The sequence below is a fragment of the Cydia amplana genome, chromosome 25, assembly GCF_948474715.1.
Source record: "Cydia amplana chromosome 25, ilCydAmpl1.1, whole genome shotgun sequence".
NCBI lineage: Eukaryota > Metazoa > Arthropoda > Insecta > Lepidoptera > Tortricidae > Cydia > Cydia amplana.
This window is the reverse complement of record NC_086093.1, coordinates 8,528,875-8,554,720: the sequence shown is the minus strand read 5'-3', so window position 1 is coordinate 8,554,720 and position 25,846 is coordinate 8,528,875. Positions and strand designations below refer to the sequence as shown.

General features: G+C 39.6%; 1 protein-coding gene and 1 long non-coding RNA gene across 2 annotated transcripts; one reads left to right on the top strand and one right to left on the bottom strand.

Moving 5' to 3' along the window:
* Nucleotides 1–1,867: 1,867 nt before the first annotated feature.
* LOC134659849 (zinc finger protein 724-like) lies at nt 1,868–14,320 on the bottom strand. Its single transcript, XM_063515557.1, has 9 exons — nt 14,190–14,320; nt 12,419–13,023; nt 10,662–10,762; nt 9,404–9,552; nt 8,551–8,655; nt 7,009–7,131; nt 5,011–5,133; nt 3,505–3,663; nt 1,868–1,959 (listed from the first exon to the last, which is right to left on the bottom strand). Exons 1-9 carry the CDS (start codon nt 14,307–14,309, stop codon nt 1,918–1,920), a joined length of 1,527 nt encoding a protein of 508 aa, XP_063371627.1. The 5' UTR covers nt 14,310–14,320; the 3' UTR covers nt 1,868–1,917.
* Nucleotides 8,034–8,520, top strand: LOC134659660 (uncharacterized). The gene is made up of 2 exons (XR_010097828.1): nt 8,034–8,118; nt 8,432–8,520. It is a non-coding gene; the product is annotated as an uncharacterized LOC134659660 (long non-coding RNA).
* Nucleotides 14,321–25,846: the final 11,526 nt, after the last annotated feature.

Sequence of the window (25,846 nt, the reverse complement as noted above, 5' to 3'; positions counted from 1 at the left end):
AACTGCTGTTGAGGGGCGAGGTAATCCCAGTCGGGGCGGGGCGTTGCGTGTCCGTTCTGTATGATAATACTATTACTTATTCTGTGCCTTTGGGTACGGAATCCTAAAAAACACAAGCTTCAATTAAAGTTTAACATACATTTTGCATGGTTACAGCTTCGAAGAACCGTGGAGGCAGAAGAAAACGCGGTCGCCAGCAACCCTCGAGGGGTTGCCGTGCGAAGCCCGAGACAACCCTCAGCCGAACCCCAAAACCGAAAAACCCATACCCCTGCGACATGTGCGAAAAGCGATTCAGCAAACTAGATAACTTAAACAAACATAGACGAATTCATACCGGAGAGAAACCCTATTCATGTGAATTTTGTAAAAAAGAGTTCTCCCGTTCGTCTGCTTTAACCAGCCACATACGTGTTCACACTGGTGAAAAAGCTTACACCTGCGAAATATGCCAAAAGCAATTTGCACATTTAAGTAATTTGACTATACATAGAAGGATCCATACTGGCCAAAAGTCGTACAAATGTGAAGTATGCGAAAAGCAATTCGCTCACTTAAGTAACTTGACTGTACATAGAAGAGTACACACTGGTGAAAAATCATATACATGTGAAATATGTCAAAAGCCTTTTGCGCATTTAAGCAACTTGACTGTACATAAGAGAATACACACTGGAGAAAAGGCGTACACGTGTCAAATATGTGAGAAACAGTTCGCCCATTTGAGTAATTTGACTGTACATAAACGTACCCACACTGGCGAGAAACCACACTCTTGTGAAATATGTAAGAAACAGTATACGAGCTCTGTTGGATTGGTTAAACATAAAAAGATCCATATTGTTGAGAACTGTTAGTTTGTATGAATGTTTTACAAATTTGAATGGAATCAGTCTGTCAGATATGTTAGTCAGTGTACGGCCGCCTAGAATTTAGGCCCGAGATACACTTTAGTTTTACTTACGTAAGCAGGGACAAAGCTATTAGTTAGAATAAGATAACGATATTCATCTCTCATGCTGTAGTATAGCTGTGTCCCTACTTACGTAATAAAAACTTACAAGTGTATTGGGCCTTAGAAAATAACGTGAAAATAAATAAGAAGTAGGATCTAGAAATTCTGAAATTAATGAACGTGAAATGAATGTTAATTTACTAAATAACTTGACTAAACTATTTAGTCTTAGCCAATTGACTTTTCTCTTTCTTATGATTTTTTTGTTAATGTTATTCTTTTTCTTTATTAATTTTAACTTAATTTGCATTAGAAATTTTTATTACACATTATTTACTTCCCTATACTTTGTTTCTGATAATTGTATGAAAGTATTTATATTAGGGCTAGTTAGTATAAATAACTTTAATTAATAAAATAGGCATATACGTATTTAATAATAGGTTTATTAAATAATAGACAAATTTACATTCTTTAACACTCGGCGCCATTGACCGCAGCAGGTCACTGTAAATGTTAACCTTTTCGACGCCGTGTCAAACACAAAAGCTGTCACGCTGACGCCACGTCACCGAAGTGTCAAAACTGAAATTGAACTTTATGCATATGCACGTAGGTCTATGTTGCTCTGTGCTCTGTGACCGATTAATCGGTCTTTCGCGTTGAACCTACGGTACGGATATATCGGTCATTGGCGTCCAAAAGGTTAAACGCCTATAAATGAAATGATATCTTTATTTTCAGACAGCCAAGTATCAGTCTTTACAAACAAGCGTACATTTTATTTAAAATGTGTTTATGTATTGTATTTATTCGGGATGCTTACTGCCTAATATATAAATGATAGACTTATTTTTAGAATTAAGCTAATTTCCAGATATATTGTAATATTTTGAAATAAAATACTATTTATATTCTCATAATGTGTGTATAATTTGCGACGTTACAAGTGGATGACTGTTTTACGTCGGAGCCGGGTCGACTTGCAGCGGTGGCACCGTGCCCTGAAACAAATTAATCATTCAATCAATTAACGCATGTCGTGTTTACCTACTATTGAATAGACACTTATTCATGTACTTTTGGCTTTTATCTGTAATTTCTGTAGTGTTGTATCTATTGGTAAACCTTAAATAAATAAAATTAAAATCATCAGCGCAAGTCTGATTGACCTCTGCGGGCATTCCGATGTGTAAGATTGACTCATCATATTATTTATCACAGACCTCTTCAAGTGCATCGTAGTTACTTTCTCTGATATCAAATATTACATTGCGAAGATGCAACACACACACACACACAGAGAGACATCATATAATCTCGGCAGAAATAAAGTGGAGTACAGACGAGACAATTTTTCGCCAATCTGAAGAAATTGTCCGATCGAATCAGGCCGTGCGGACGCAATCAGCAGGTGCGGACACAAAAATGCCAATTTTCGAAGTTAGTATATATAGAATGCAAATTGGTGATTAAATTGTGGACGCTAGATGAGATTGGCGCCAATTATTTTCCTGGTCAAATCGGTCGATTTGCCCAGCTCGTCTGGAGACGACTTAAGCTCGCGCTCTCAGCTGATAGTTACGCCGCATGTTTCGCAGGCGCATGGTTTTATCTCCACTGTGAGTCTCCAACGTACTTTGAATACTTAACAGCGTAGTATCTGCTGGAGTAAGCGCGCGCGCACAGTAGGCAGCAGTGAGACAAGAACAACAGGCGTATTATGCAGCATATTTCGCATGTGAATGGTTTCCCTCCACTGTGAAGCTGGTCGTATTGCATCTGTTACCTCTAGAGTGTCAATGATTCTTGCTTCCTTGTCTAAAATGTACCTTAATGCACGGCGCGCAAGTGTTTTACAGCGTAATGTCTGCAGGAGTAAGCGCGCGCGCACAGTAGGCAGCAGTGAGACAAGAACAACAGGCGTATTATGCAGCATATTTCGCATGTGAATGGTTTCCCTCCACTGTGACGCTGGTCGTATTGCATCTGTTACCTCTAGAGTGTCAATGATTCTTGCTTCCTTGTCTAAAATGTACCTTAATGCACGGCGCGCAAGTGTTTTACAGCGTAGTGTCTGCAGGAGTAAGCGCGCGCGCACAGTAGGCAGCAGTGAGACAAGAACAACAGGCGTATTATGCAGCATATTTCGCATGTGAATGGTTTCCCTCCACTGTGACGCTGGTCGTATTGCATCTGTTACCTCTAGAGTGGCCATGATTCTGGCTTCCTTGTCTAAAATGTACCTTAATGCGCGGCGCGCAAGTGTTTTACAGCGTAGTGTCTGCAGGAGTATGCGCGCGCGCGCACATTAGGCAGCAGTGAGACAAGGACAACAGGCGTAAGTATTATGCAGCATATTTCGCATGTGAATGGTTTCCCTCCACTGTGACGCTGGTCGTACTGCATCTCTTGAAAATTCTGCACTCCCAGAAACCTATAAAACGACATCCATGACGACTTTTATGACAAAGTGCACGGCCGCCATGTTTGATTCCAAAACAGGACCTCTAGTGTCCATGATTCTTGCTTCCTTGTCTAAAATATACCTTAAAGCCATGCACGGTGCGTAAGTGTTTGACAGCGTAGTGCCTGCAGGAGTATGCGCGCGCGCACAGCGGGCAGCGGTGGCGCCGCGCGCCGTGCCGGGCGGCGCGGTGCGCGTGTAAACTGTTCGTCGCTTTGAACGCCGCGCCGCATAGGCCACACTGTTAACAAGATGGATAAGGGATGTCGTGTTTTATATATATAGCTTAATAAAATAAATAGTATTTTATGCAACCGTTGTTTAAGAGAGGTCAAAAAAGGCGAGTGGCGTGAGTAACAATTTGAGGCGAAGCCGAAAATTGTTAATAAAGACGCCACGAGTATTTATTGACTCAGTTAAACAACGTTGCATACAATACCTTTTCTACGACCAAGCACTTTGAAATAAAATTGTAAATTTAACAAATATTTTTCATTCAAGAAGTAGCAAAGATGGAGGGTACGGGCGGGAAAAGAATGAATGAAATGAAATAAACATGTCTACTTCACTCATCTGTCAGAGATGACAATTAAAATTAGGTTGGCAACAATGTATTTCATACAATATTTTTTAAGTGGTGATTACACGAAATATCGTAAAAGTGCCAAAAAGATACTGCGTGTATGCACAAATACTTTTTTGGGGAATAGACTAAAGACTTGTCTTCACAACTATAAGATAGGGGTTTAAAGGTGTGTGCACGACCCTTTAAATGACAAATAAAAGTACGGGAGTAGAAAAACGATTAAAACGGATTATATCGCGTATATTGAACGGATTATATTGCATTGTATGTAACTATTATGTATATTTGTACGGGTCAAATCTTGGAAGTTAAATTTGGCTCACTTCCCGGTTTCCGATGAAGCTGAAAATTTGTATAAGTACATGTGTTAGTCAATGCAATATTATGGTACCATGGAGCTGAACTGATGATGGAGACAGGAGGTGGCCATAGGAACTCTGTGATAAAACAACGCAACCTAATTGTGTTTGGGGTTTTTAGAATTGTCTCGATGAGTGTTCGTTGTCTGTGGAAAGAAAAGTACAGTCAGCGATAAAAGCTTGTACCAAAAATGATTTTTTTGCTAAAACTTATTCGTAAATACTATTCAGAGTTTACTTGAATTTTGTGAATAAATTGAGGAAGACTTATATTATAGAATGACCGCGAACAATGCTTTATTTTTGTGTTTTAAGATCATCATGCGAAAGGAATAATACAAACATACTAAGCCATTAGTTTCTTTAACGAGGCATAGGGACCGTGCGCGTTGGAGGGTCTGCCACCTTGTGGCCTGAATCGGAAACATATGTGCACATGTACATTGCCAAAGCAAGTGCTACCATCTACCGTTCTCGTCGGCATATTTCCTTGTGCATATTAGGTCCTGCCATCTTGTGGGCTACATCGGAAGCATAAACGACACATTTACGCCTCGCGCCAAAAATCTGACAGCTCCTGTGCTGCCCCCTATAGTTCATGCACGGGGCCTATAGTATTTTATATTCACAAAAATGTATGTACCTTGATGCGCTTTTCGGTGCGGTGGCTATGTCGGTGCTGGGCTAGAAGATACGCCGCGTGAAACTTTGCGCCGCACGTTTCGCAGATGAATGGTTTCTCTCCTCGGTGGCGTCGCTCGTGGTTCTGCAAAGCAACAGTATTTTAAACAATTTCTATTTTAAAACCCGTACATAACTATAAAGAGTAGGTAATTAGATTGTGACGTCACATGCTAGTGTTTCTTATAAATTCCATAGTAGCAAAATCGTTTTGACAGTTCGAAAAAAGAAACTTATTTGACTTGTAGTCAAATCTATTACAAATAAATATTATTGTATTATCTGCCGACTATGAAGGCACCTGGTAAGTGGGTGACCTGAATGTTTTTTAGTTTTATGATAAATCACTACACCTTATAAACCTAAGTCCCCCGCCGCGTCTGTTTGTGTGTATGTAAGTTCGCGATTAACAGAAACCGGCCAAGTGCGAGTCGGACTCGCGCACGGAGGGTTCCGCACCATCAACAAAAAATAGAGCAAAACAAGCAAAAAAACAAACAAAAAAACGGTCACCCATCCACCCATGTGGCCATGAGTAAGCCCATTTTTAATAAAAAAAAAAAAAAAAAGTACTGACCCCGCCCGACGTTGCTTAACTTCGGTCAAAAATCACGTTTGTTGTATGGGAGCCCCACTTAAATCTTTATTTTATTCTGTTTTTAGTATTTGTTGTTATAGCGGCAACAGAAATACATCATCTGTGAAAATTTCAACTGTCTAGCTATCACGGTTCGTGAGATACAGCCTGGTGACAGACGGACGGACGGACGGACGGACGGACGGACCCTTTGGGTACGGAACCCTAAAAAACTACTAAACGGATTTTCATGCGGTTTTCACCTATCGATAGAGTGATTCTTTAGGAAGGTTTAGGAGTATAATTTGCTAACCCGTGCGACGCCGGGGCGGGTCGCTAGCAATAAATAAGGAAACATTATTGACACTATAGTTATTAGGTACCTAGCTAAATTTAACTATAATCGTTTATTAAATATCTGAAATAAATGAATATTTAATTTTATCAGGTGGGTAGCTTAGTTTAATTAATGAATGAATCATATTCTGGCATGGTCTTCAGTCTTGCATAAATATACCAAATTTGTGTCTAATCGAATATCGAAAATTTTGTTTAGTTAACATATTTATGTCCAGATGTGAGAGTAAGTCTAATCGAATATCGAAAATGTTGTTTAGTTAACATATTATTATTTCAAGACGTGAAACTACGCAAATAAAAATATAAGTCATGAAAGGGAGCGTTCAAGTATTACGTAACGCAATTATTGGACATTTTTGACCCCCCCTCCCCCCCATGTAACGCGCCGTAACGTTTTTCTGTACCCCCCCCCCCTCCCCCTAGTAAAACGTTACGTAACCACCAAGTGACCATTTGTGACGTCCCACGGCAAAAGGTACATTAAGGCCGCTGGCGCTTACGTCGCATAGCGCCGCAATAATATTGGAGCGGCGTTAATAATAGCGTAAGCGCCAATCGCCATAAGGTACCTTTACCCGTGGGACGTCACATTTTTTTATCTAAAGGCCACAATTATGTGGCGTAAAGATGCGAAAAGTTCTGAAGGGTTAAAAAACAATGTTACGTAACGCGTAGTTCAAACGAGCCCCCTCCCGCCCCTGTGACGCATCATAACGTTTTACAAGACCCCCCCCCCCTCCCCCCAAATTCGTTACGTAATACTTGAACGCTCCCTAAGGTAAAAAAATACAATATCTAAAAATAATATTAACTCGCAGTGTGTACACTGCAGCTTGTCGTAGCCATGTTTGGTGCGGAGATGCTCTTTTAAAAACTTGTTGCATAATTAATCTTAATACCACAATAATAAGGATCATTTTACCATAATCGCACCTCAAGGGCTAACTCGCAGTGGCTGCTGTTTGTTTTTACATAATTAACCATAGTGCTATGGTAATAAGAACCATTTTACCATAATCCTACCTCAAGGGCGGCCCGGCTCGAGCTCTTGAATTCGCAGTGGCTGCACTGCAACTTGTCGTAGCCATGTTTCGCGCGGAGATGCTCGCTCAGCCGCAACTTGTTGCCGAAACCACGGCCACAGTGCTACAACAAATACGATTAATCCATACTAACATAGAGTAATATAAATAAAGATAGTGTGGTAACTCCATACATCAGTTTTCTTACCAAAACGCGAGTTATTTCGTAGTCGACATCTAGCGTCGAGTAGCGGACATTATCAGTTCTGCTAGTTGACAATAGATGATACTAATCCATACGCTTAAACCGCTGAACTGAATTTGGTATGGAGATAGAGTCCCGGGGAAAGACATAGGGTAGTTTTTATCCCAGAAATCATGGAAGTTTGTATCGGGAATCGATATACCCAAATTACTAACTCCACGCAGACGAAGTCGCGGGTAAAAGCTAGTTATACATAAAGAGATTGCAAAGGGGGGTGGAATTGAAAGAGTTAATGATTTGCCTTATAAGTTATAATTTATGTAAGCAATGCTCAAATTGAACGATTGCTATTACGTTTTATCCAGGCGCTATACGTACTCTAGCTGATGTTCTGATTCCATGCAGTAAATCGCGGGCAAAAGCTAGTATATCAATATCCTAGCGACCCGGCCCGGCTTCGCACGGGTTAACAAATTATACATAAACCTTCCTCTGTCCTGAATCACTCTATCTATTAAAAAAAAACCCGCATCAAAATCCGTTGCGTATTTTTAACCTTTTCAACGCCAAGAGCCACTAAAGTGGTCGAGTGCTGTCGTGCCCATGACGCCAACAGCCACTAAAAAGGCTATGACGGACGCTGTCAAAGCAATTTTCCTGCTGACAGATAAGGTTTATTTTCGCTCTTCATATTGCAACCATTTGGCGTATAAGCCACATTTTAGCATGGGACGAAAAGCGTTGAAAAGGAGATCTAAGCATACATAGGGACAGACAGACAGCGGGAAGCGACTTTCTTTTATACTATGTAGTGATAGTGTAAGAGTGTGTGAGGCGATGGATGATCGTCCGTCTTCAGTTAGTATTTAAGATTATTGTTATTGTATAACACAACTTTATGTTAACGTTTTAGGATAAGCATAGAGAAATATAGTAAGACAAGAGTGCTCACTCCATACATCAGTTCAGACTATTAATTTCAGTGTCTACATCTAGCATCGAGTAGCGGAACTATCAGTACTGCTACTTGACAATAGATGTAGCACCGACCGGAAAGTCTTATCTCAACAGCATAAGACTTTCCGGTCGCTGCTACATCTATTGTCAAGTAGCAGTACTGATAGTTCCGCTACTCGATGCTAGATGCTAATAGTCTTTTTGGTACTAAAATTGATGTATGGAGTGAGCACTCTATGTATTTTTTTCTCTATGGGATAAGTAATAATCATATTGTATGCATTCCACAGTGCCTTAGTGTCTCACTGTAATACTGTGTAATATGTTTGAATAAATAAAAAAAAATAAAAATAGTGAAGGTATATCTGCGACTCTACGTACCTCGCATACAGGCCCGAGGCCTTTGTGCTTGACGGCCTGGTGCGCGCGCAGACTGTTCCTCTGCATCGGCTTGTGACAAACGTCACACGATACTAACTCCTTGCCCTAACAGTCAAAAACACAGACAAGTTTAAACCATCGTGAGCTGTACACGTACAAGTGCAACAGGCGGCAAATTTGAAAAATCGCGGGTTAGCAACGCTACGTTTGAATTGTTAGAAAATCGCGTGTCATTTATATCTGTGGGTTTTTTTTTACATTTCATCGTTGTTCGATGTACATTGCTGCTTTTCCTTAGTTTCCTAGGGCACAGAATAAATAATAGTATTAATAGTACTAGGTACAGAAGACTCACTCTCTAACAAAACGCGTCTGTTACGATCTTACGATCAGCACAGATATGGCCGCTAGGTGGCGACAGCGCCACGCGTGGCTTATTGGCTAGCCACCAAAATTGGTGTGGAACGGATGTACTTTTATAGTTCGTTTTTTTTAGCATTGGAAATAAGGTACACAATCTTGACGTGTCTTTTTATTGAAAAACACGTTTTAAAAATAAATAATGGCAAATATGTAACAATTATGAATCTAATACGATCATTTATATTCTTCTGCTTTCATAAGTAATAGTTACTGATTTTTAAAATGCGTTTTTCAATTAAAAGTCATGTCAAGATCGCTTACCTTCTTTCTAATGCTAAAAAAACGAACTATAGCTACCTGTAGCAAAGCGACGAAATCGCGGCGTGAGCCACGCCTGCCTAGGGTACCATACTTTAGTTTGCTTTACATTGCTACTGACATATCCGGTTTGACAGACTATAAATGCCTTTTTTTTTGATTAAGTACGTACCGAATCGGAAACCCGTCGTTTTTTCTTCAGCGGGCACAGCGCCGTATGTGTCGCAAGCGCCTCTTTACTGCCATGCTCTAACGCGCAGTACTGCAACCGAAGAGAATAAATAGTATAGAGGGTTACTGTCATAGTAAATTTACTGCCATCTGTCGACACACGATTAGAACTAAAAATTAAAATGTATAAAAATATCAAAAATTGTATAGGTGGTCAGGCAGATCTTGTCAGTAGAAAAAGGCGGCAAATTTGAAAAATGTAGGCGCGAAGGGATGACGTCCCATAGATAATATGAATTTCGCGCCTTTTTCTACTGACAAGATTTGCTTGACCATCTATATATGTATACCTGTATATGGATAAATGATTTATTTTATTTATTATTTTTATATGATTTTGACACATGTTCTTTCACTGATATGGTGTTGAAATGGTTAAATATCAAACGGTGTCGTCGACGCCATTTAGCCGAGCATAGACCAAAGGTGTGACGCCATCTACCCGAGAATGACTTTTTCTTGATTTCCGAGGCACGTTTTTTCCTTAGACTTTATTAATCTTATACGGAGTTACATATGACTTTGCTACAACAATAGTGTTTCCAAAATACATAATATATAAGTAAGTAAAGTCTATTTTTTTATTAGGTAGACTAAAATGACATTTCATAATATGAACATAAAATGACATTTCACAATATGAAATGTCATTTTAGTCTACCGAATAAAAAAAAAAGAATTTAGTAGTAGTAGTTTAAGTATGTAGTATTTATATATGTGTACTACCATAGAGAAAAAAATACATAGATTGCTCACTCCATATATGTATCAACATCTAGCATCGAGTAGCGGAACTATCAGTACTGCTACTTGACAATAGATGTAGCACCGACCGGAAAGTCTTGGAGTGAGCACTCTTGTCTTACTATATTTCTCTATGGCACTACATACTTAAGACCCTAAATAAGAGCTGTAACAGTGACCCACAGACAAGACATCCTCTAGACTGAGCATAGTAGCGCTACCCCCTCTGCCACAAATATACGATAGTTTTACGCCATTTTCGAGTCAAAGTGTCTTTGTGTGAGGTCCGTGTCTTTGAACGGACCAATCACGGCACGGGACTCGCTCACCTCGTCCCCCGCACCCCAGTATTTTTGGCAGCATCGGTTTCATGAAATAATTGCTCTAAACTCCTAGTCTATGCAGTGACCTCACAATCAGATGGGAATAATAATGCTGAGATTGCTGAGAGGTACGCACCCCGCACCGCAGGCCGGCGGCGGCCGGGTGCCGCGCCGTCACGTGCGCGCGCACACTCCGCACCGACAGGTCCTTGCCGCATATCGTGCAGGACACCCTGGACACACATCATTCATAATTCATATATTTATTGCATCCATGGTAAGTGCACAGGTGTTACATAGGTAATAGTTGTTTCACATGGGCCCTGGTAGGGCACGGCAATATTCTTAAATCTATTGAGTTTACAGGTTTCATTATAAATTAATAGAAATATTATATCATTATTACTATCATCAAATAACAAATTATCAAATTATGTCACAAAAAAAAACATGCTTAAAAAATTCCACAAACACCAATTTAATTAACCTTTTGGAAGCCAATGACCGATATATTCGCACCGTAGATTCAACGCCAAAGACCGATTAATCGGTCACATACCACAGAGCAACATCGACCTACGTGCATATGCATAAAGTTCAATTTCAGTTTTGACACTTCGGCAGGCGTGTCTCGCTCCGCGATTTCGTCGCTTTGCTACAGGTAGCTAAAAGTACATCCGTTCGGCCCCAATTTTGGGGAAATCCATAAGCCGCGCGTGGCTCTGTCGCCACCTAGCGGCCATATCTGTGCTGATCGTAACAGACGCGTTTTGTTAGAGAGTGAGTCTTCTGTACTTAGTACTATTATTTATTCTGTGACTTCGGTGACGTGGCGTCATCGTGACAGCTTTTGTGTTTGACACGGCGTCGAAAAGGTTAATACAGTCAGCAGCAGAACTTGCTAAGCGGGCGAGGTGTTCAAAATTACTAGAGATGCACCGGATATTCGGTTATTATCCGGTGTCCGGCCTTTATTTTAATATCCGGGTACTGGATAGTAACTTTGCTTGTAGTTAAGGTTTTAAGTAACAAAAAAAGGTCGAACCTTTTTTTGCTTGATTAAAGCATGAAACTTGGCACAGTTGTTCCTTCCCCCCCTCTCGGGCTCCAGTGGGGGGTTCCTTCGGGCTACCGATCTTAATCGGCTTATTTTGATATAAGGAACAACTGTGCCAAGTTTCATGCTTTAATCAAGCAAAAAAAGGTCATTTCACTTAACACCCTCACTATTGGTTTCGGATTAAACAAATTGGATTTAAGAAACAGTCACGGTCATAAGTCATAATCATACTCGTTTATTATTTTAAAACAATTTAAACAGAGTTGAAGTCCTGTCCTATGTTTTAATGCCCTAGATGAGATGATGACCATCTAAATTATGAAAACATTTGAATTTATCGCTACATAGTATAAAACAAAGTCGCATCCCTCTGTCTGTCTGTCTGTATGTATGCTTAGATCTTTAAAACTACGCAACGGATTTTGATGCGGTTTTTTTTAATAGATAGAGTGATTCAAGAGGAAGGTTTATGTATAATTTGTTAACGTGCGAAGCCGGGGCGGGTCGCTAGTTTTAAAACAATTTAAACAGAGTTGAAGTCCTGTCCTATGTTTTAATGTCCTAGATCAGTGGTTCCTAACCTTTTCAGTCCGGTCACCCCTTTGACTAACTAGGGAACCTGATTTTACCCCTCCTCCCAATGATAATAAAAAATAAAACGTGTACGTTTGTTGTATTGTTATATTAGGTTAGCTTATTACCCCCATAAAATACCAGTTTTACCCCCACGGGGGTAATTACCCCCAGGTTAGGAACTACTGTCCTAGATGATATGATGACCATGTACTCTAAATTGTGAAAATATTTGAATTTATAAAACATAAATTACCTTTGCACTTTCCTTTTTTTATCACCCTTTGTATTTCCTATCGCCTTCACATTCAGTACATCACAATTCTTCTCTTCATTGTCTTTACTTTTAAAACAGCCGAGCGGTGCATCATTTTCTCCAAGAGAATCCTCACATTTCACACTTTCCATCTCTTCTGGCACATCAAATTCATATTTCAATTCAGTCTTCAAAATATTACATTTGAAATCTTCAGTGTCACAATCGTCTATTTTCTTACTGTTAGCTAATGTTTCTTTATTTGATTGGTTCAGTTGAAGATCCAGTACATCGCAATTATCTTTATTTTTAAAACAGCCGAGCGGAGCATCATTTTCTCCAACTGAATCTTCCCAATTCACAGTTTCAATCTCATCTGGCACTTCAAATTCATATTTCAATTCAGTCTTCAAAATACTGTTTAAACCTTCAGTGTCACAATCGCCTATTTTGTTACTGTTAGGTAATGTTTCTTTATTTGATTGGTTCAGTTGAAGAAGCTTGTCTTCCGAGTTTTTACACTGTCTTCGGAATGTTAGTGAACTGTTGATGAAGTCAAAGCACGTTGTGCACATTTGCTGCGGCAGGCCATCGTTTAGTTCAACCTGTAAGCAATTTTTGTAACTACAAAGTAATGTGTTATTAACATTAACATGCTCACAAAGTATAGTAGTCATAGTATGTCTAAGTATATGACACCGTTAATGTAAGGGCCACCCCACATCTAGCGTCTTTCGAGCGTTGGCGTCTCGTCGGCGTCTACAACTCTATGGCCCTGCTCGACGCAACGTCGACGCAACTGCGCAGCGACGTCATTTTCCATAGCGCTGACCGACGCCGACGCCCGAAAGACGCCAGATGTGGGGTGGCCCTAAGGAAGCATATCAAATGTTTTTGTATTTTATGGCAATTAGATAATTTTATTTCTTTCACTTATTTATTTTCAATTCCTTTTGTACAAAATATGTATTTGTTAATATCAATGATATGAAAAATAAGTTGACATTTATAGCTGGTCAAACAAAACTTGTCAGCAAAAAAAGGCGCGAAATTCGTATTATCTATGGGACGATATCCCTTTGCACCTACATTTTTCAAATTTGCCGCCTTTTTCTACTGACAAGATCTGCTTGACCAAGTATATAAACATAACAGCAATGATATTATATAGATAGGTTATACTCATATTTGAGAAGCATAAAAAATACTTTCATATTTATATCTGCCTAAGAAGAAATCTGTTATTTTTGATTAATTTTCGAAATCGATCCATCTTCGTCATACTCGTTGTTAACATAAGCTTGTCTCTTTCTCTTTCGGTGTGCGGGAGCTCATTGGCACGTGCACATTGCTCGCGGGCCCAGGTGAGACTAAAGGCAACTTGTACAATTTGTCACAAGGTAAGCCCTTCAATTTTGGAACGCCTATAACCTATCTTAAGTTATAAATCATTGCATAAGAGTTAGTACTTACCTGGGTAGTCATAACATTATAATAATCTTTATAACAATATTTTTATTGACAATAAAAGTTTAACAGGCACATTACAGTGAACCCCGCCTGGGCATGGCCTGTATCGCTCGGGTCATGATCATCACGAGTTACCAGTAAAATTTATAATTATATTAAACATAAGAATAGGAAATAGGAAACAAAGAGGAGTGTGAACTAAGTGTGTAAGCTTGTGAGGAGGGAGTGAAGTGTGTGAATGAAATCTAAGGTTGTAATGAACGTAAAAGTGATAATTTAGCTCAAACAGTACAGTACTTACTTTTATGCCTGTAGTAATGAACACAGTAGTAGCATGACGCTTGTGATCCGCATTCGAAGCGAATAAGGGTCTCAAAGCCGTGGTACCAAGACAAGTGCGGCATAACGTTGAGAAATCCATTGTCTCATTCGAATTATTTTATTTTATAATAAATTTTATTTTATTGTCGAATAATGTTGCTTAACGACAAAGCTAAAGCCTGACCATCTAAATTAATAGAAATGAGTCAAATAGCGTAATTAAAATTTTGTTTCCTATGGAAAAGGACGAATTCATGAATTTATTGGGAAAATTAGATTAGATACGACATACGATACGAAATTTTAACATGACATAGATAGACGCGGTACGTTCACGTTCGGAAACAACATGTTAAAAGCGAACTAATTACTCGAACCGTGTAAACCAAGCATAAGAAAACGATTAAGTGGAGTCCAGACAAGACAATTTTTCGCCAATCTGATGAAATTGTCCGATCGAATCAGGCCGTGCGGACGCAACCGCCAATTTGATTCCCCGATCAAATCAGCAGATGCGGACACAAAAATGCCAATTTTCGATGTTAGTAAAGCTGGTCAACCAAATCTTGTCAGTAAAATTCAAATTTTCTATGATACGATATCCCTTCGCGCCTACATTTTTCAAATTTGCCGCCTTTTTTACTGTCAAGATCTGGTTGACCAAGTATATATGTGTTTCTCTGTATTTATTTATGCATTTAATAAATCTAAAACACGACTAATAACGCAAAAAACGCGGACTTAATGCCAATGGCACTCTCCTGCAGCTTGCAAATAATTTGTTGAGCATTAGACGTTGAGTTGCCGCGACATCTATTGTCAACTAGCAGTACTGATAATGTCCGCTACTTGACGCTAGATGTCGATAAGAAAACTGAGGAGTTACCACTCTTTCTTTACTTATATTTCTCTGATTGGAGCACACACAACACACTCACATCCGGATGGCCTAAGACGAAAGTGGCCGACCATCCCGGATCCAGTGTTGGCCGAAACGTTAATGCAATAGGGATGATGACACATGTTTAATTTTATAACAAAATCTAGTAAAATAGATAGCAAACGAGCAATTTATCACAATAATGTGGATATTCAAATAAAATATTGAAAAATTACAAAAATACAGGACCTGAAAGTTTCAAAATTTAAGTTTTTTTTTAACTTCCAAAAACGATAAAGTAAGGGTACCATTCGATTCCTTACATTTCGTCCAAAAAAATATTGTATAGCAACTATATACATAAACGCAATATTTCACCGACAAAAACGCAATTTTCTTGTTTTGTCCTACAAGATGGGCTCCCAGAGACCTTGACGTCACGGCCTCTGGCCGTTTTGTATAGAGCGTTTCGCGAGTGAAGTGCGACTGTCGGCCTTTGACTACAATTTCTGACTTTTGTGTTACTTTAATGCAATGGGTCCCATATAGACATTTGATCCTAAAAACAAACCCGATCGATTGATACCATAAATGAAAATTAGTCATGTAGCCTATTGACTATTATAAATTGAACCTTAAACTATAACCGTCCGTTCTTCTTCTTCTTGTTAGGGGCTATATAAGGCTCCAAAGCCTATGTATCACTGCGACCATCGCTGATCTATTGTGATCGCCACCTACTACAACTCTCGATCCAAACATGCAACTTCAAATAGCTGCAGGATCTTTTTGAACTCGAGAGACTTTACCTCCTCCGGGCGCAATATGTGCCCGCCCAGGATTAAGTCACGAGTACGCATTAGGCAAGGGCACTCTGTGAGGATGTGCAAGGGCGTCTCCTCTGCCTCCATACAGAGTCTGCACCGCCCCATGTCACGTTTCCCCATGGTGTGCATGTGCTTATTTAGGCAACAGTGCCCAGTAAGCACCCTTACCAAGTTGCGCAGTTGGTTCCTAGACAGCGCTAAGGCGTTCGAGGACGCCTTTTTGCTGAAGGCCTTGATAAGCGCTTTGGAATGGTTCAAACCTGTTGTTTCCCTCCAGAGTTGAATTGTTGTGTATTGACAGTAGGTCTTTAGGGTGAGCCGCGTTAGGCTTTTGGGGATACCACAAAACGGCTCAGGACTGTAGTTTATCCCTTTAGCCCCTGCTCGCGCGAGCTCGTCGGCCTTTTCATTTCCTACGATACCCGCATGCCCTGGGACCCAACGTAGAACAACTTTGTTCCTGGCTCCAAGGTTGTTCAATAGTTGCCTGCAGTTCTCAACCAGCCTCGATGTGGTGACATCAGAGGTTAGGGCTAAGAGTGCCGCCTGGCTATCCGAATGGATATAGATTGTGTGATTACCGTAGTTGCTTTGCAGATTTAACCGTCCGTTACTGTTTATGGTTCAATTTGTAATGGTTATTGGTCAATTGCAATTAACGTTCGGCCAACACCATAGATTAGTATATGTTATTACTGGCCAACCACTGACAATCCAACCTCTAGACTGAGCTTAGGCCAATTATTTCATGAAACCGATGCTGCCAAAAATACGGGGGTGCGGGGGGACGAGGTGAGCGAATCCCGTGCCGTGATTGGTCCGTTCAAAGACACGGACCAATCACGGCACGGGATTGACTCGAAGATGGAGTAACGCTACCGTATGTGTGGCAGAGGGGGTAGCGCGACTATGCTATGTGTAGAGGTTGGATTGTCTGTGTGGCCAACACTGCCCGGATTCCTCTACCATAAAAACGTAGTAGTATTGAAAATATTTCGATGCAATTTGATGTATTATTAATATTTTAATAGCAGGGATGTTGCGGATGCAGATTTTTTGACATCCGCGGATGCGGATATTTAAAGGCTCACATTCGCGGATGCGGATGTCAAGATTAGGTACTTAGAAAACGTCAAATATTACATTTTTAGTATTTTTTTTTATTAAAAAAAAACGTAACGTTTAGTATTTGAGCAAGAATATAGGTGCGTCATATTTAATAAACAGTAACTTGGCCGACTTTTCCGGATCTAGACGATTTCGTTATAGGTAATGACGAAATTACCTAGCACTTACGCCGCCGCTAAGACGTTCCTGGGTCGACTTGTTCGACATCCGCATCCGCATAAGCTCCGCATCGATTTCATGCGGATGCGGATGCGGATGCGGATGTTGAAAATAATGCGGAAGTTCCGCGGTTGCGGATGCGGATGTTCGCAACATCCCTGTTTAATAGGTATAGTCTTCATTTTGGAAGCATGTCAAATAAAACACAATCGTGAGGTTTAAACTAGACGATATAATTAACGACATAATTTCTTACAACTAATATTTATATAACTAACATATGTCTAAAGGATTCATCACGATCACGGATGGATCACGGAATATTTCATAAGCAATTATGGAAAGTTAAATTTTTAACCAATAGAAAATTTCGACCCCCATACAAAAACATTTATTTTAAAAATGTGATAATTCCGAAATTTATTAATGTGAACATTTTACACAGTCACTGCGACGTGCAAAATTTTCATCCCCCCCCCCCTGTATTTAGTTCAACATTAAGTTCATTACAAAACAATTCATCGGCGAAGTATATTAATTCGTTTAGGTGTATTAAAATTATTGGTTACTGTATGATTCAGTCTATGTCTAAGCAATTCGATCTTATGCACAAACCGTTCATCACACAATTCACAACTATATATATAGCTATGAATGTCATTATGTTTAACAAACGCACTATGATTAGAGAAGTCCTCATTACAAATTTCGCAATAGTATGGTAATTTCGTATGATTTTGTATGTGCGCTGTAAATGTTAAAAGCTGAGAAAACGGCTTACTGCAAATAACGCAAAAGAATGGCCGTTTTTTGACTAGTCTCGTGTAGTCTTCATGGTTTAATTTGTGCCTGGCCATATGGCTGGCGTATTTGAACTTTTTGTTGCATATATCGCAGGCGAATGGTTTTTCTATCTGGCGTTTGCGCGGAACCGGTGGCTTCAGTAACGCCTGGCTCGAAGCTGGAAATACAAGATTAAATGTTACACGAGGTCATAGAGAAATAAGTAAGACAAGAGGGCTCACTCCATATATCAGTTCAGACTATTAATTTCAGTGTCTACATCTAGCATCGAGTAGCGGAACTATCAGTACTGCTACTTGACAATAGATGTAGCACCGACCGGAAAGTCTTATGCTGTTGAGATAAGACTTTCCGGTCGGTGCTACATCTTGTCAAGTAGCAGTACTGATAGTTCCGCTACTCGATGCTAGATGCTAAAAGTCTTTTTGGTACTAAAACTGATGTATGGAGTGAGCAATCTATGAATTTTTTTCTCTATGACGAGGTCTGACAAGGATATACGAAGGGTGTTCAAAATATTCTCGGTATGAGAATGAAAACAAACAAGTACGAAAAGTTTGATATTTTTATTTTTCAATATACTCCCCCCCCTATGTTCATACACTTAAAAGATCGATCAATTATTTTTTTTAATCCCTCGTAAAAATATTTTTTATCTTTCGTGTAAAAATGCTCCTCCACTGCCGCCTTCAATGCTTCATCGTCAGAAAATTTATTTCCACGCAGATCCTTTTTAAGATTGGGGAGCAAAAAGAAGTCGCTGGGGGCTAAGTCCGGACTATACGGTGGGTGAGTAACAGTTTTAAACCCACATTCAACAATAGCTGCCTTGGCAATATGAGCAGTATGGACGGGGGCGTTGTCATGCAGAAGCAGAATACCTTTGGTTAACTTTCCTCGCCTCTTTTCTTTAATTACATCCTTTAATTGACGTAGAATGTTAGCGTAGTACTGTCCTGTGATATTTACACCTTTTTCTTTATAATCGATCAGTAATACTCCTTCACAATCCCAAAATATCGTGGCCATGACCTTGCCAGCTGAAGGGATGACCTTGAACTTCTTGGGATGAGCTGAACCCTTAATGTGCCACTGCATGGACTCTTGTTTACTCTCTGGGTCATAATGATGAACCCAGGTTTCATCTCCAGTAACTATTCTTTGCAGCACCTCATCAGGATTTTCACCGCACAGGTCAATAAAATCGGAACAACAAGCTACACGCATGTCTTTTTGAAGCCGAGTCAGCATTCGCGGAACCCATCTTGTACTTACTTTTGACATATTAAGATGGTCATGTATAATATCATGTACGGTACCAATAGAGAGATTGGTTACTTGTGCTATAGATTTTACCTTCACTCGACCATCTTCCAATATAAGTTTTTCCACTTTATCAATATTTTCTTGTGAAGTAGCTACTACAGGCCGGCCAGGTCTAGGGTCATCTTCAATACTCTCCCTTCCGCGTTTAAACTCGCTTGACCACTTTTGAATGGTAGATAAAGAAGGAGCAGACTCACGGTAAACACAATCCATTTCCTCTTTTATGGTTTTTTGATTTTTACCCTGTTTTGTCAAGAATTTTATCACGCATCGATGTTCTAATTTAGTTAACATTGTCAATTCGCACATGATGTTCATGTTTGTTCAGCAATTGCAGAAAAACAAAAGACTATCTCGGTTCGAATTATACTTTTTTTTAATGTCAATGAATAAACCTTAGCGGCCAGTAACGAAAGAAATTTTAGAAGAGGTCGTAAGATATCAATACCGAGAATATTTTGAACGCCCCTCGTACAAATTGTACCTACCTACCATAGAGAAATATAAGTAACTAGCGACCCACCCCGGCTTCGCACGGTTTAACAAATTATACATAAACCTTCCTCTTGAATCACTCTATCTATTAAAAAAACCCCGCATCAAAATCCATTGCGTAGTTTTAAAGATCTAAGCATACATACAGACAGACAGCGGGAAGCGACTTTGTTTTATATTATGTAGTGAAGAGTGGTAACTCCATACTTCAGTTTTCTTAGCAAAACGCGAGTTATTTCGTAGTCGACATCTAGCGTCAACTAGCGGACATTATCAGTTCTGCTAGTTGACAATAGATGTCGTGGCAAAGTAAAACTTTAATGCTCAACAATTTTCAGCTAATATTATAACCGGATGCACCAAAACTCTATTTTCAACTCCTTCTGCTTATAATATTAGTTGTAAATTGTTTTAGTAGTAATTTTTCGTCAGTAGCGACACTTGTGATATCTGGTGTCAAGTAGCGGTACTGATAGTTCCACTACTTGACGTTAGATGTCGACTACGAAATATGTCGCGTTCGTTTTTGTAAGAAAACTGATGTATGGAGTTACCACTCTTTCTTTATTTATCCCCGCTCTAGGCATGGCCTGTATCGCGGGGGTCAAGGTCATCATGAGTTAAATTTATAATTATAGTCTGTCAAGCTAGATATGTCAGTAGCAATGTAAAGCAAACTAAAGTATGGTATCCCTAGGAAACGAACAAAAAGCAGCAATGTACGTCGATCAACGATGAAATGTAAACAAAACAGTTCCAATAAGATATAAATGACACGCGATTTCCGAACAATTCAAACGTAGTGTTGCTAACCCGCGATTTTGTCAAAATTGCCGCCTTTTTCTACTGACAAGATTTGCTTGACCATATTATATATTAAACATACCTAAGCATAGGAAAGAAAGAGAAGTGTGAACTTATTGTGTGAACACTGTGTCTCACCGTTGAGTACGTAGACGTATTCCGGTACCATCAGTACCAGTCGAGTCACTTGGTGGTCACCACCCTCGCCAGTCGTCACTTGGTGGTCAGCCCCACCCTCGCTAGTCACCACTTGGTGGTCACCGCCACTGTTGCCACACGAGCGTTGCTCGCCGGACCCACTCTCGCCACACGGCGTGTCGTCCAATCGTTCTTTCACACACACTGGCTTTTCTAAATATAAATACAAAATTGTGTTAGTATTTTAGCTGCTATATTTACTTAGTTTTTTATATCCAGACTTAAAACAACCGCTTGTATTACAAGTTACAAGCTTTTGAGAAACGGGCCCCAGGCTATTTACAATTCAATTCTTCATTGATAAAATAAAATATTACATCCCCACTCCTCCTCCTCTTTTATATCACGCTATAATAACGTTATAGAAAATGTTTTTACGTAAATAACATTTATTTACGTACAGTTACATACATTTACAGTTATTTAATAACAGTTATTTAATAACTGTAAATGTATGTAACTGTACATAGATCAGCTAATAGCCGAGCCGAACATAATATGTGAAGCCAAAGTGCATCGTCTCCGTTGGCTTGGCCATCTCCAAAGGATGGGTGAAGATCGGGCCAAAAGGGCCTACTTGGGTCGACCAACGGGACGCCGTCCTGTTGGTCATCCTAAATATCGTTGGACAGAGTGGAGGCAGATCTCCGTGAGTCCGCGTCGGCGGAAGCTGGCGTGATACCGCTCTGGACCGACCAAAGTGGCGTGCTCTTGTGTTGGAGGCCAAGACTCATTTTGGGTCATCGCGCCAGTCAAGTAAATGTATGTATTTCTTACCATCTTCCGGCTCGAGTTTGAGCTCATCCTTTATCGTATAGTCATCATAAAGAAATTGACTCTCTAGCCCGTCTGAGTGTGAGGGCTCTTGTTTCACACACACCGGCATCTCTCCTGTAGGTATATAATACAAAATTTGGTCAGAGTTTAACGGCTCGGCCACGACATTGAGCGACTTGTGACGGCGGCAGCGATAATCATAGGAGCAGACACAGCGATCGGACCTTTCGTTCCCACCTATGGGTGTTGATCGTAATATGCCAAAACGCTGTCCTGTATCTAACCACACAAAGCCCAGAATCCAGTGGCATATACATACTTACTAGATAAGATAATATCGTCGCTATACTTACTCAACCTAATATCTTTAATATAAAAATTGTGCAAAAAGTAACATGTTATAATATAAATATAAACATACCAACAGCTACTATTACTACTAGCATAATGATTGAGGTCTTATTTTGCTGTACTGGAGTTTTGTCTCTATTTTTAATGTTAATTGCTGTAATATTTTAACGTAAAGTAACGCACCATTACTGGGTACTTCTTGCTGCTGCAATACTACAGGCCCCAACACAAGTTGTTCCTCAACTTCCCGGGCAGCGCAGAGTTCGGTGCTTTCACTGTACGAGCCAGCATCGACAGAGAAAGGAGGCTCTTCCTTTATACATACTGGCTTCTCGTAATCTAATAAACAAATATTATAGGACATTCTTACACAGATTGACTAAGTCACACAGTAAGCTCAAGAAGGCTTGTGTTGTGGGTATTCAATGATATACACAGTGGCCCATTTAGATCGGTCAGTATGGGAGTCTGAAACTATAAGACATACGAAGACCTGTTCTTAGGAACCATGTCATCGGTTTTAATAACAAGAAAAACTGCATGGATACATTTTAATAAAACCGTGTGGACACTACAAAAAAGTCATATTACCTTTCCCCAAATTTTACTATGCTATTTTACTTTTATTTTGTTTATTATGTTTTATACTATGGTACAACCACATCATAAATGTATTACATAATATGTTGCATTACAATAGTGGTAAGAGTACTTCACCTGATACAATACAACAATTATGGAGTAGGTTGTCCATGTATAACTATTGGGAATGTATCATAAACTATGGAAACACATTAAATTTGGTAACTCTATTCTTTCTTCGAGTCAGTTCAATCAGTCAGTTGCACCGACTTGAACAGTACAAAGTGAGGGAGTGTCATTATAAACGTCATTTTTTTATGCAAATATGACAATACAGCCATTGACGTATATCTCAGGACTGTCCTTACGGGCAATAAGAATGGGGCCAGTACAGCGGTGTGACACAGCTACAACGCGATTGGTTGATGAGTTCGCATCACGCGCGATTGTCGCAACTAGTTGCGTTAGACTGCACGATTGGTTCGAATACGTGAGTGATACCGCTGAACTAGTACCATTTTTAGTGCCCGTAACGCATGTGCCTCCAGGCTTCAGGCTCTTAGGACGTCCTGAGATATACGCCAATGAATACAGCACTTTGTTATTCCAAATGCCAGGTGTTTTCTAGACTAGCTAATAGTCTAACGAACAGCTATAACTACAGACCATATTCCGTTAAAATGTCCGGCGCTTGCACCTCATCCTGCTCCCACATAGGTTCCTCCTTCACACGTAGAACCTCCACAGACACACTAACGCGCGTCTCCATTACAGCACCGTAGGACTCCAAACTCTAGTTCTATGTAGTTTGGGTATGATAATGCGACCATACGGTGTGAAAAGATTACTAAGTTTAATTAATAATGTGACTTTATTGACTGTTATTTGAGAAATAGGAAGATTAACAATGAAACAACAATGAGCGGGAGTGGCGACTCAAAAGCGATGCTAAAAGAAACGTCAGTGTCAAATTCAAATGTGAAATGACATTGACAATGAAGGGCTCTACAGATAGTGCAATTTATGTATATGTTACCGTAAAATACACTCGTCAGTTTATAATCTCGCTAGTTAAATTATAAACTGACGGCAGGGAGATTATAATCCAACCTAACCTAACCTACGTTAGATTGTAAACTAACGGGTTCACAATTTTACGGTATCATATACAACAGTAAGCCCCCATACGCGCACTCTAAATTCGATTTAACGACCAAGGGTTAAAGTCGAAAATCCAACAACGTTTTATAAAAAGCACCACCGCTGTCGTGTGAATAAATACATGTATCCATTTGTGTCATTCAAACGCTTTTTTAACGTGCGTTGAAAAAGCTCTCGTGCGAGTGCGAATGGGGTGGAATGGGGGCTAAGGTGCAAGTGTAAAGCCCCTCCAGACTATGTGTGCACGAGTGCGGGGGGCCCTTAAACCAAGTGTAAACGCTCTTAAAGTCGTAACAGACTACCGCACCACACCGCGACCTTGGTACGGTCAAAATATCTCTTTCTAGCTCTAACTTATACACGCACGTACGGCGACTACCTTACACAGTAGTAGGTAGTCTGTTACGGCTCTTATCAGCATCCCTTGCTCTGTCAAGATAAGGCGGATTATAAAAGCAGTTCGCGACGCGCGCGATTGCATATTATAAATTATTCGAATGTGCAAGTGAAGACATTTGGTGACATTTCAAAATGGCGTCCTTACTTTTGTTACTTATCACGGCTATGCTGGCAAGCGGCTTGGCTGATATTCCTGTGAGTATACATGTTTAACTCTTTCAACGCCACGTCTATCGTGCGCGGCGCGTCATTGTGAACCTTGCGGGAATGCACGAAGGCTGATATTTGGATGTAGCCCCGCGCGTCAGTTGACGTCTTTGGCGGTCACAGGGTTAAACCGGCCGAAAAAAAATTATGGTTCATTGAAGAACATTATTTTTAAAATTAATCCTATTTTTCAATTAATAGTTTATCTATAATATCACCTACTTTTGACCTGAAAATAGATAAACTTTGCTAATTACAGGCAAAAATAAGCAAGTAAGGCTCACTGGTGCATGGCTGAGCACTGGTGCCTTTACCCTATGAGTTTTCTTATGTTTTTGTGTCATTCTCGTTGAGCTCAAGTTGAGTTATTCAAATGGGGTTTTCACATTTCCGTGTTTGCTAATACATATTCTGGTCTGGGGCAAACACATTTCAAAAAAAGGTCACTTCTGTGGACGAAACACCAAAAGTTAACGACCCTGGTACTTATTACCACGTTTTTCTCGTTTGAGTCTCTAATACTGAAAAAGAAATCCCATCTAAAGTCTATTTTTTAATTCGGTAGACTGAAATGACATTTAATAGTATGAAATGACATTTCATGTTCATACTATTAACTGTCATTTCAGTCTACCGAATTAAAAAATAGACTTTAGAAGGGTGCAGTTCAAACATTTGTATTTGATTCTCTTGACTTTGCGAAGTCTACAGGACAGACGGTGTAAAAATTCAATGATCTTTAAGATCACTACACCTTATATAACAAACTCCCCCGCCGCGTCTGTTTGTCTGTATGTTCGAAATAAACTCAAAAACGATTGAACGGATATTCATACGGTTTTCACCTATTAATAGAGTGAGGATTCTTTAAAAGTTGTTTTTCACCTCAGCAGCTCGAAAAAGGCTACTTTGCTACTTAAAAACAGTGAGCAAAATAGCATTTTGCTCACCGAGTGAGACAAAATGACATTCAAGTGACCTTAATATTCAAATGTCATTTCAACATGCAGGGTCTAATACAAGTTCGCAATACTTGGATTGTATTATCTCTGTCCCTTTCACGTCGTTAGCAAAAAGAAAGAGACAAAAAAAGTTCAAATGACATTCAACGGTATATTGACGGTTTATAATAGACCCGCGAAAAACGTCAGAACGCATCGTTCCAAAACACTTATTCATTTATTATATTATTTATATTATATTATTAACACTAATTCTTAATAATTAATTAATGAAAATAAGTTTCAAATTTGATAAAAACTGATAAAACACTATATTTTACGTAATTTATTGTACGATTAAAATAATGAACTCAAAAAATACACAGTATATCACGTAAAATAAATAATCATACTTTTAAGAATCTCTACAATAGTTTACAAATACTAAGTATCCGCAATTCGGATCGTATTATCATGCCGCGATCAGAAAGGGATTAGAAATAACAGATTTCCATACACTTACGTCAAAATCAATATGGATTGACAGCTATCTCAATCCCTTTCTAATCGCGATTCAGTAATATCTTACCGAGGGCAT

What these genes read in the sequence shown, in the direction of transcription:
- LOC134659849 (XM_063515557.1), bottom strand. Translation starts at nt 14,309, where the DNA reads ATGGATTTCTCAACGTTATGCCGCACTTGTCTTGGTACCACGGCTTTG. An exon ending in AAAAAAAGGAAAGTGCAAAG is followed by an intron (nt 10,763 to 12,418) that starts GTAATTTATGTT and finishes ATGTGTGTCCAG; the next exon opens with GGTGTCCTGCACGATATGCG. An exon ending in GCCTCGGGCCTGTATGCGAG is followed by an intron (nt 7,132 to 8,550) that starts GTACGTAGAGTC and finishes TATTTGTTGTAG; the next exon opens with CACTGTGGCCGTGGTTTCGG.